Source organism: Rhinoraja longicauda, chromosome 11, assembly GCF_053455715.1.
Source record: "Rhinoraja longicauda isolate Sanriku21f chromosome 11, sRhiLon1.1, whole genome shotgun sequence".
Taxonomy (NCBI): domain Eukaryota; kingdom Metazoa; phylum Chordata; class Chondrichthyes; order Rajiformes; family Arhynchobatidae; genus Rhinoraja; species Rhinoraja longicauda.
This window is the reverse complement of record NC_135963.1, coordinates 54,660,120-54,671,808: the sequence shown is the minus strand read 5'-3', so window position 1 is coordinate 54,671,808 and position 11,689 is coordinate 54,660,120. Positions and strand designations below refer to the sequence as shown.

General features: G+C 43.0%; 1 protein-coding gene across 1 annotated transcript; it reads right to left on the bottom strand.

The window, feature by feature from the left end:
* Window positions 1–502: 502 nt before the first annotated feature.
* Window positions 503–7,135, bottom strand: LOC144597939 (regulator of G-protein signaling 5-like). Its single transcript, XM_078407760.1, has 5 exons — window positions 6,992–7,135; window positions 5,798–5,896; window positions 5,616–5,677; window positions 3,829–3,995; window positions 503–2,737 (listed from the first exon to the last, which is right to left on the bottom strand). Exons 1-5 carry the CDS (start codon window positions 7,033–7,035, stop codon window positions 2,525–2,527), a joined length of 585 nt encoding a protein of 194 aa, XP_078263886.1. The 5' UTR covers window positions 7,036–7,135; the 3' UTR covers window positions 503–2,524.
* Between the last annotated feature and the right edge of the window lie 4,554 nt (window positions 7,136–11,689).

Sequence of the window (11,689 nt, the reverse complement as noted above, 5' to 3'; positions counted from 1 at the left end):
GATTGTAATAGGGGGTAGAAAGCTGGAAAAGTGGTGGTGGGAGAGAGGGGGGGGGGGGGGGGGGGACAAAGTCTGGCAAGTGGTAGGTGGATACAGGAGGTTTTTTGATGGGCAGGTGGAGAAAGTGACAAAGGGCAGAGGAGAAAAGAGTGTTACAAGGAGAGAAGAGTGAAATGTAAAGTCAGAGAGAGGGGTATAGGTGGAAGGGTCACAGAGGGAGGCATCCGGGATAGTGGGAGAAATGGGATGAGTGAGGGGAGGGCGTATAGGAAAGAAACAGAAGAGGGGGTTGCTACATAAAATTGGAGAATTCGTTGTTCATTCTGTTGGGGTGTAAGCTACCCAAGGAGAATACGAGGTGCTGTTCCTCCAGTTTGCGTTTGGCCTCACTCTGACCATGGAGGTGGCCCAGGACAGAAAGGTCAGTGTGGGAATGGTTTTTGGGTTATGCTGTTTTACCAAGGTAAATAACAGAGATAGAGCTATATATTAAACTTCTTTTATTGAGAGCAATCCGGTGCAACAATGTATGAGAAGTCATTTCATATGGTACATTAACCCTTAAAGTCACACTTAGCTTATATACATTAAATTGTTTCCTTTTCTAAAAAAAAGGTAACAGGCATACATACGAACGAACCATCTGTCTACATGCATGACATTATTCTCATTACTCTTGACTGTCAACATCTATGCTTAACATCTCTGTAGTATCCATTCCCGGGACCAATAATTCCCATTGATCATATCTCCCGACTCGGTTCATACACATTTGGCAGCATTGCGAGTCCATGAGCCTCAACAAATATCTGATCCTTTTCTTCAGGTATATCGATTGTTGAAGTTGCCCACTAACATTACAACCCGCTTCCGCAGATTTCTCACCTTCTCCCTGGAAGGTCTTGCATTTAACTGCTTAGATCTCCTTCCAATCCAAGCATCACATTACTCTTCACAGGTCACAGTTGTCGATGCCCAGTTATAACAGTGCTGGTGCATTCACACACCACAGGGTCTACTCATTTCTTTAAGATATACCTACGCATGGATATTAAACCTTTGGCCATATAACACTGTCTGATAGAGATTAAGACCAGATTGCGTGCTCAAAATCATGGAATGAACCTTGAATCCACAGTCTTTCCTTCACAAGAGTATAAATGCTCTCATTAAGACCAGATGACATGCTCATAATCATGCAATTAATCCTCAGTTTCTCCCTCACAAATGATCCATCTCTCCCCTTGTCAGTACTATTTTAATTAGTGCTCCATGTATTTCATGTACATCACCACATACCCATACCACATTCCTTTTCCAAGCCTTGTACAACATGTAGAAAAGGAAATCCTTTTATTGTACAATATTTAGTTTTCTCTTAGTATTTTCATTTGGAGAAAATCGTATGTAAATAGTTAAAGGAAAAAAAACGAACAGCCAGCCAGCAGATAGTGTGGCGAGAGCAAAAAACAAACCTTTGGCACGTAGTGACAGCAAGTAACCTTTCCCACTCAATCTGGAACCCGAGCTGCTTTGGAAATGGATGTTAAGTGGCTTGGGTTTGTCGCTGGGATAATCCAGCAACACAAATGGCGTCCAATGTTCGGAATTATTTAGGTAGACAACTAAAATATTCCTCTCAGTGGTGAGCTCTTTCAAAAGGGTTGGCTAGTCCTTTTTATGTCCAGGACATCAATTAGTATGGTTAAGATTTAATGTGTGGTTTAGATTAGTTTAGAGATACAGTGCAGAAACAGGGCCTTCGGCCCACCGAGTCCACACCAACCAGCGATCCCCACACATTAACACTGCCCTGCACACACTAGGGACAATTTTACATTTGTACCAAGCCAATTAACCTACAAACCCAGTCGTCTTTGAAGCGTGGGAGGAAACCGAAGATCTCAGAGAAAACCCACGGGGAGATCGTACAGACAAGCACCCCTAGTCAGGATCGAACTGGGGTCTCTGGCGCTGTAAAGCAGTGGCTTTACCCCTGCTCCACCATGCCATCCAACCGTGTGATGTTTAAAGTGTTTAGTACTGGATGCATGTGCAGATGTTTACAATTAATTTTCCTTTGAGTTATTAAGGAGGTTAAACTTCATACCAATGGTCAATTAATTCTACAGAGAGACCCAAGTGGAGCTGGATACTGCACCAATAATTCTTCTTAAACGGTTTAGTAGAACAAATTTCCGAGCAACTTCTTCCTCGCACAGACTTTTCAAATATTTTCGTACAATGTGTAATCAATATCAAAATAAGTTATGGGCAATACAATAAATTATTCATACAATAAGCAATAAAATATTTGTGTAAAAGTCCAATAGTCTCGCTTCAGTATACACTGAATCCTCAACAGCTTCAGTGCATGTCCAATTCCTTCTCCAAGCCTTGAAAACTCAGCTCACTAATAACCCTTTTTTTCCCAACTATGTTTCCACTTATGCTTTCCATTCATCTTTGCAGCATGCATTAGCTGCTCTGTTCAGGTCTCCCCAAAAGGTTCTGCTTCCCCGACTCATGTCTCGGACTGCTTGTTGGACTCGGAGTGGACTGCCGCTCTCTCAGTTTGTCTGGTCAGGTTCAGATACACTTCCGACCTCAGGAATCTGGCGTAGGAATCTTTCTCCATCAAGTTGTAGATTTTACTCTGTGCCTCGTCAAAGCTGGAACTGGTGGGCCTCTGAAGATAGTTCCTGGTGGAGTCTTTAGTTTCATAATCAATATTAATCTATTCAAGATGAGAAGGGGGAGAAAAAAAAATCAATAATTCATTCTTGTTAATTGTAAAGTTTCCCACAGTTTCTTAAAATAATATACTAGGTATACCTGTACGTCTCCAAAGACGTACAGGTATGTAGGTTAATTGGCTGGGTAAATGTAAAAATTGTCCCTAGTGGGTGTAGGATAGTGTTAATGTGCGGGGATCGCTGGGCGGCACGGACTTGGAGGGCCGAAAAGGCCTGTTTCCGGCTGTATATATATGATGATATGATATGATGATATGAGGTGTGGTTCACAATTGCATATAGAATCATAGATCTGCACAGCAAGGAAATAGACCCTACAAGCCCATTTTGCCCATTCACCACTCCACTTTTGTGGATATTGTTTTTGTATCTGCAACTGATGCGCTACAATTCGGAGAACTATATCCTGCACTCTATATCTTCCCCATTCCTCTTCTTATTGTACACGAGTTTGGCTTGATTGTATTTGCGTATATTATTATCTGATCTGTTTGGAATTCTGTTATTGGCCAATTCACCTCTACCCCATTGTGGAAATTGGACTTTGTCTGTGGAGCTGATGCGTTACAATGATGAGAACGACATTCTGCACTCTGTATCTTTCCCTTTGCTTTACCTATTGTACTTGAGTTTAACTTGATTGTATTCATGTATTGTATTATCTGATCTGAATTGCATAGCATGCAAAACAACGCTTTTCACTGGACCTCTTTGCTCTGTTGTACTTGAGTTTGACTTGATTGTGTTTATGTATGGTATATGTAATCCTTTGGAACTAGGATACTGCCCAGTTCACCTCTACCCCATTGTGGACATTGGGCTTTGTCTATGGAACTGTTGCGCTACAATGCCGAGAATCTGTATCTTCCCCTTTGCTCTACCTATTGTACTCGAGTTTGGCTTGATTGTATTGATGTTTGATATTATCTGACCTGATTGGATAGTATGCAAAGCAAAGCTTTTCACTGTACCTCGGTACATGTGACAAGAATAAACATAAACAACCGACCAAGTGGGCTGGTCCCATTTGTTTTCATTTGGCCCCTAGAATTCTTGGTATGAAGAGACTCACCTCTTTAGGGGCATCTGTCTCTATGAATTCCAAATAAATCAGCTTTGCTTTGGAGGTCCGCTTTGCAGTTGACCTGATTTTCTTGTAGTCTTCACAGGCTAGCCAGAACTCAATGTTCTCTTCGCTGTACTCTGAGCGGAGGAAGGTTCTGAAGGCAGCTAAACCATCTACCAAAAGAAGACGAGAGAGAATTGTAATTCTAATGCAAAGTGCAAAGTCCAAAGTACAAAGCATTATGTTCATAAGTCATAGGAATAGAATTAGGCCATTTGAGTCTACTTCGCCTTTCGATCATGGCTGATCTATTTTACTCTCTCAACCCCATTCTCCTGCCTCCTCCCCATTACCTTTGACACCCGTAATAATCAAAAACCTGTCAACCTCCACTTTACAAATACCCAATGACTTGGCCTCCACAACTGTCTGTGGAAATGAATTCCACAGATTCACCACCCTCTGGCTAAAGACAGTTCTCCTCATTTCCTTCCTAAAGGTACGTCTTTTTATTCTGATAAATTCCCTTTTATTCTTATTAGAGGTCCCATCAATTAAGAGCCACAGTGCCCTACCGAGTCTATGCTGACCATCGATCACCCATTCACACTAGTTCTATGCTATCCCACTTTCTCATCCACTCCCTAAACACTAGGGGGAAATTTACAGAGGGCAAATTAACCTACAAACCCACACGTCTTTGGGATGTGGGAGGAAACCGGAGTGCCCGGAGGAAACCCACGCGGTCATAGGGAGAACGTGCAAACTCCACACACAGACCGCCAGCACCCGAGGTCAGGTTCGAACCTGGGTCTCTGGCGCTGTGAAGCAGCAATTCCGCCAAGCATTTACAACATGCTCAGTCTTGTGAAATGCTTTTACATTTCACGATAAATCGTGCTTTGGGATTTTCCCCCGACCAATAAATAAAAATCTCTTAATGCGCAATAGCAATCTGAGGTAGGTTACCTGTGAAAGTTTGAGGGCAAGCAGAATTTACTAAGATGAATTATTATTGCTGTCCATCCAGTCATTTGCCACCCTTTCTGAGTGAGCAAGTTCAGAATCCCAAGGGGGCACCAGGCAAGTTGCCAAGAAGCATGATATGAGAACCATTTGGCTTCAATATCCCCTTTGGACTTGACTGAACAGTGGATCAACATGGGAAAGAATTAACTCCTAGTTGGACAGATCTTGGCTATATATTACTGCGACTTTCTCAGTGATTTCTTGGCTGGCACGGCACTGTTTATCAACCCTATTGCTCTCGTTTGATCCTAGCAGGCACCTGTAGTCATGGCAACCAATTTATTGCAGAGAGTTCTGCTACTTTAGGTTTACGAGGATGTGGGCAGGACTCGAGGCCCTGAGCTATAGGGAGAGATTATACCGTTCAACATTATACCCTTTATCCCGTATCTGTGCACTGTGGACGGCTTGATTGTAATCATGTACAGTCTTTCTGCTGACTGGCCAGCACGCAACAAAAAAGCTTTTCACTGTACCTCGGTACACGTGACAATAATAAACAAAACTAAACTACTCTGCTCGTGCCGTATCATTTCCAAACACGGGAATTATTTGGCAAGTTTAACATCTAAGAACAGGAACTGAAAATATTTTGCCATTAATCATTGCGTATACGTTCTAATTTTACCAAAATCCTCCCAAATCACAGGTAACACTTGAATCAATGCGTTGAAACAGTTCCGCCTGGGTCGGATGAACACAATGACCTCATGGAAAATCGCCAAGTAGTCTGAATAATGTCAGGAATATTCATGCCTACTTACGTTTGTGAGAAAGCATCTTGTCCAAAGATTGTCTCCATTTCTTTGCTTCCTCTGAGGAGGCTCTGTGATGGAAAGATTAAAATACAGTTTTCCTTAGTATATTTTGAAGAGATAGAGCCTAAGCTTCTTTGAATATCAATTGAACTGCCTTGAGGTCAGAGAGACATTGACTGTAAGCTCACCTGGATCTCGCTTTATCTTTCTTATTTGTTCGTACGGATTGACGAATTTTCTTTGACTTCTGTAGAAGGATCCCAAGCCGAGCCTTAATACCCTTTGCCCTGCAAAGGAAAGTCATTGTTAGTCGCACAAGAAAAATCAACTGGTTTTGATGATAATTATGTATTTTGAGTTCATCAATGCTCCTTTGACCAGCATTTGCTATTTGAAGGGACCTGCATTGTCTATAATTTGGGTGGAATCAGGCAAAATTGGGGTTAAATTTGGTTAGCTCATGGCTCCGTGGGATTCCATTCCTCAGAAACAATTGGGAGGTCACTTGTTCGAAAAATTGACTGGAGTAACTGGAGCCGAAATGGCAACAAATCTTGAGACGAACTGAGACAACAGAAAACTTAACGGCGATTGGGTCTTTTAAGTCATAGAATGAAAATAAAAAATGAGTCAGGATACTGAAAACAACTCGCAACCAAAATAAGACCATGGGTAATATTTTGGGTACTGTTGCTGCCCTTTCTTCTATCAAAGGCTGATATCTTGACTACTTGTAGCTATTTTTTTTAAAGTCTCAGATTTCAAGTATTTGCATGCATCGCCGAGTTAAGTAAAATAATCGGGGCATAAACTCTTGTGCTAACTCTGCGAACAGACCTCTTGTCTTAGCTCCACTATACTAATCTGGAAAAACAACCTGGAGAGCAGACCTACTATAAATGTGTCTGCTTCAATGTTTTATGGATCTTCAATCTTCAATTGATTCGAAGCTTAAATCATTTCCAGCTGCAAGCTTGAAAAGCTCTAACTCCTGATGCACAAAACACATCTTTCACCATATTCCTTCACAATTTTGACATGATGTTGGAGGTTAGTCTTAATCGATGTCAGGATTTATCACTGTTGCTGTTCCTAGTACAACTGTTACTGCAATGCACCACGACGCTCATGGGTTTGTGGAACGAAAACAGAACTGCAAATCTAATGGTTCAAATGTGCTTCATTTGTGTGACATCTGCAACTACACAGCAAAATTCTTTTTGCATATATTACACATGCAGAATCTATATCGCCTTCACACTGCACAAATTTGTAAATATAAGAGTCTGACCCACTTGAAAGTTTCTGAAAGCATTATTTCTCTGCAATCTTCCCCCTGCACGAAGATACACAATTACACTGAAAAACCTTCAGCAACGTACCTTTCCAAGCAGCAGCTTGACACTGATGATAATCCTTGGCACATTTTGTTTTGGTGGTTTTACCGGGGGCTGTTAAGTCTCCTTCAGGGAAAAACTTAGCTTGCTCTGGTTTCAAAGTCTTCGATGCACAGACTGACTGCTTGGGTTGGTCTCAGCGCCTTACATACACAGACTGGTTGGATGCAGTCAACTCTCTCGCCAATCAGTGAGCTGCAGGAAGCTGACAAAGTTACACCACCAACAGCCACAGGAGTCCAGTGCTGACGTTTTTTTGTGCGTGGAAATTCCCAGTCTGATAATCTGATAATTTATTAAACCACAAACCATTTGTTATTATTACGGCTGGGTGATTAAATCTGAAAGGTGTTCAATATATTTCTCAGCAGATTTAAGGAAGTGCATATCACAGGAATAAGAAGTGCTTTGGTTAACATTCCATTTGTGGGGACACAAGGCTGATCCTTTTAAAAGGCTGATCCTTTTAATGACGGCATTGGAACAGTGATTGAGATATAGTCTGAAGAAGGGTCTCGACCCGAAACGTCACCAATTCCTTCTCTCCTGAGATGCTGCCTGACCTGCTGAGAGTCACTCCAGCATTTTGTGAATAAACACCTTCGGTTTGTACCAGCAGCTGCAGTTATTTTGTTACACGAGATACAATTAAACTTATTCTGAGATCTGCCAGAGCGGCATTGTTGCAACACTGATCAGATGGAATTATTGCTATGTTTGGGGCTTTGTTCTTGCTGAGTTTAGTTTAGTGATACAGCATGGAAACAGGCAGTTAGACCCACCGAGTCCACGCTGACCATCGATCACCTGTTTGCACCAAGTTCCACGTTATCCCACTTTCTCATCCACTCCCTACACACTAGGGGGCAATTTACAGAGACCAATAAACCTACAAACCCGCACGTCTTTGTGATGTGGGAGGAAATGGGAGCATCCATAGGAAAGCCACACGGTCACTGGAGGAGCTCCATGTTATCCCACTTTCTCATCCTCTCCCCAGGGACAATTTCACACAGGCCAATTAACCTACGGAGTTGCACGTCTTTGGGACGTAGGAGGGAACCGGAGTCAATAGTCAAGTTTATTTGTCACGTACACATAAATGTGCAGTGAAATGAAAGATTACCCACAGTCCCAACAATAAGAGCAATAAAAATAAGCAATAACACACACACAATCATAAACCAACACCAAACAAAAAGAAACAAAAAGAAACATCCATCACAGTGAGTCTCCTCCAGTCACCTCCTCACTGTGATGGAAGGCCACAATGTCTTTTCTCTTCCCCTGCCGTCGTCTCCCGCGGTCAGGCTGTTGAATTTGCCACGTTCCAGGCCACGGGGTGAACATGCAAACTCCATATTCGAGGTTGGGATGGAACCCGGGCCTCAGGCACTCTGAGGCAGCAGCTCTACCAGCTGCACCACTGTGCTGCCCTGTCTGAGGAAGGGTCTCGACCCGAAACGTCACCCATTCCTTCTCTCCAGATATGCTGCCTGTCCCACTGAGTTACTCCAGCTTTCAGTGTCTACCTTCTGTCACATTGGAACATGTCTCGAGATGTTTTCCGATATGAAAGGTGTTATTTGTCTATGAGCAGCTGGTGGACCTGCTGACTCACAGCGCCAGAGACTGTGGTTCGATCCTGACCTCGGGTGCTGTCTGTGAGGAGTTTGCATGTTCTCACCGTGACTGCTTGACTTTCCTCCGGGTGCTCTGGTTTCCTCCCACATCTCAAAGACGTGCGGGTTTGTAGGTTAATTGGCTTCTGTAAATTGATCCCAAGTGTGGAGCGAGTGGATGAATAAGTGGGATAACATAGAACTAGTGAGAACAGGTGATTGATGGTCGGTTTGGACTCGGTTGGCCGAAGGGCCTGTTTCTTTGCTTTAACTGAACTAAACATCTTTGTTGTCAAATATAGAAACAAGCAACTGCAGTTGCTGGTTTACAAAAAAAAGACACAAAGTGCTGAAGTAACTTAGTGGGTCAGGCAGTATCTCTGGAGAACATGGATAGGTGACGTTTTGGGTCAGACTGAAGAAGGGTCCTGACCCAAAACATCAGCTATGCATGTTACCCCGAGATGCTGCCTGACCTGCTGAATTACTCCAGCACTCTGTGTATATCTTTGTTGTCTTACTGTTTCTTTCTTAGAAAAGAAAACAGCTTAATATATTTTGTTACACTATTTGACGAGAAAAAGATAATAATATCATCATATTTACCCATTAGGACCGAGGAAGGTTGTAAGCTATTTCGGAATAGTGACATTTTAAATACAAGGTATGAGGAAAGCATTTGCACATCTGTGATAAAAACATTGATTGACCGACTGCCCTTTTTTTGGGGGCACTTCTTTTACTGGAAGTGAATTTTAAAAACATTCACAAGGCCAAACAACGTCAAACAAATCTGACTTGGGTAAAAAAAATAGTCACTCTCAACAAACAATCTCGATGGAGCTTGAAACATCTTATCTGTAAATTGTCAGGGCTAATAAGTCAGCTACTTTACGTTTTACCCGCAGTAGTGCTGGGTTCCCAGAAGTGCTTGTGTGGAAAGGGACTGCAGATGCTGGGATAAACCGAAGATAGACACAAAAAGCTGGAGTAACTCAGCGGGTCAGGCAGCATCTCGGGAGAGAAGGAATGGGTGACATTTCGGGTCGAGACCCTTCTTCAGACTCAGAAGTGCTTGGATTGTTTTTACTGGTTTTCTAGGCACTTATGTTTCCTTGAGTAGTTTTTCGGGAACTGTAGGAATTTTTGAACAGCCATTTTAGGCAACAATAAGAGGGCAAAATCTGAAGAAGGGTCCCGACCTGAAGCGTCATCTATCCATGTTCTCCAGAGATGCTGCCTGACCTGCTGAGCAACTCCAGCACTCCACACAGAGGGTTTATTTTAGTTTAGTTTAGTTTCCCCGTACACTAACACTATCCTACACACTAGGGACAATTTACAATTTTTTGCCGAAGCCAATTAACCTACAAACCTGTGCGTCTTTGGAGTGGGGGAGGAATCCGGAGCACCCGGACAAAACCCATAGGGAGACCGCACAAACTCCGTACAGACAGCACCCTTCGTCAGGATCGAACCCGGGTCTCTGGAGCTGCAAGGCAGCAGCTCTACCATTGCCCCACTGTGCCACCCCTAATGTTTGAACAGCTATAAGAATAGGCAACAGTAAGAGGGGCAAAGTCTGAAGGAGGGTCCCAACCCGAAACTTTGCCCGTCCATGTTCTCCAGCGATGCTGCCTGCCCCGTCGTGTTACTCCAGCACTTTGTGTCTTTTTTTTTGTATCTGCAGCATCCTTGTTTCTACGATACAAGGGGCAACTTTTTCCATGCAGAGGGTGGTTGGTGGATGGAATGAGCTGCTGGAAAAGGTAGTTGAAGCAGGTACTTTGATGACATATAAAAGACATTTGGACAGGTACATGGATGGGAAAAGTTTAGAGGAAATGCTGGCAGGTGGGACGACTGTAGTTGGGGCATCTTGGCCAGCATGGGCAAATGGGCCGAATGGCCTGTTTCCGTGCTGTGTGACTCTATTTCTCTAGGCAGGAGAATTGGAATAACAAATAGCTTGTCTCGCTGGGGTTAAAACTCTTTCCTATTATAACAGCCAAACAGAGGAAAGGAGACTGTTTAATTTATTACAATGTTCTTGTCAGCAGGAATCAATCCGCCTTTTACATGAAATGTAATCAATCATTTTGTTCAGTGAGACAGAAATACAATTTATTCTCTCATACCATTTATTATGATAAAGTGAAGTTGATTACCATGGCCTCATAACCTTCATGATATTTCCAGTATTTCTGTTATTATTTTGGATTTCCAGTATATTTTTTGCTCCTTGTTTGTTGACAGTAAATCCTGCAAGATTGATGTGATCTTCACTGAACGATCCATGGGCAGAGAAATATATCTGAACAAAAATCAGACTCTTGCACTTGAAGAACTTGGAGAGGATCCACTGATCTCCAATTCACTCTTCGTGAGGATGGCAGGGGAGGTGGACACGCTATTGGTCTCCAGGCTACAAGTTTACCCAGGGTAGAGGAATCAAGAACCAGAGGACACAGGTTTGAGGTGAGAGGGGAAAGATTTAATAGGAACCTAAGGGGCAACTTGGCTACAGTTTACCCAAGGTAGAAGAATCAAGAACCAAAGGACACAGGTTTAAGGTGAGAGGGAAAAGATTTAATAGGAACCTAAGGGGCTACTTGGCTACAGTTTACCCAAGGTAGAAGAATCAAGAACCAAAGGACACAGGTTTAAGGTGAGAGGGGAAAGATTTAATAGGAACCTGAAGGACAACTTTTTCACTCAGAAGGTGGTGGGTGCATGGAACGAGCTGCCAGAGGAAGCACAGTGGTTCAACGGTAGAGTTGCTGCCTCACAGCGCAACAGACCCGAGTTCAATCCTGACCTAGGGTGCTGTCTGTGTGTGGACTTTGCACATTCTCCCTGTGACCACGTGGGTTTTCCTCAAGTGCTCCGGTTTCTTCCCACATTCCAAAGACCTTTTGAGTTCACCACCCTGCACGTTGTTACTGGTCTTTAAGGGAGGGAGTGGGGCAGAGAGCTGGGTTCCTAGTTTTTTAATGGTTTTTAATGAACATGTTTGACAATGTTACTAAAGGTCACACACTGACTGTATGTGCATCAAGCT

Excerpts from the sequence above, each read along its gene's own strand:
- LOC144597939 (XM_078407760.1), bottom strand. The coding sequence starts at position 7,035 with ATGTGCCAAGGATTATCATCAGTGTCAAGCTGCTGCTTGGAAAG. Across the intron at positions 3,996-5,615 it reads CAAGATGCTTTCTCACAAAC|ATGGTTTAGCTGCCTTCAGA; the intron begins GTAAGTAGGCAT and ends TTCTTTTGGTAG. Across the intron at positions 2,738-3,828 it reads AGACAGATGCCCCTAAAGAG|ATTAATATTGATTATGAAAC; the intron begins GTGAGTCTCTTC and ends CATCTTGAATAG.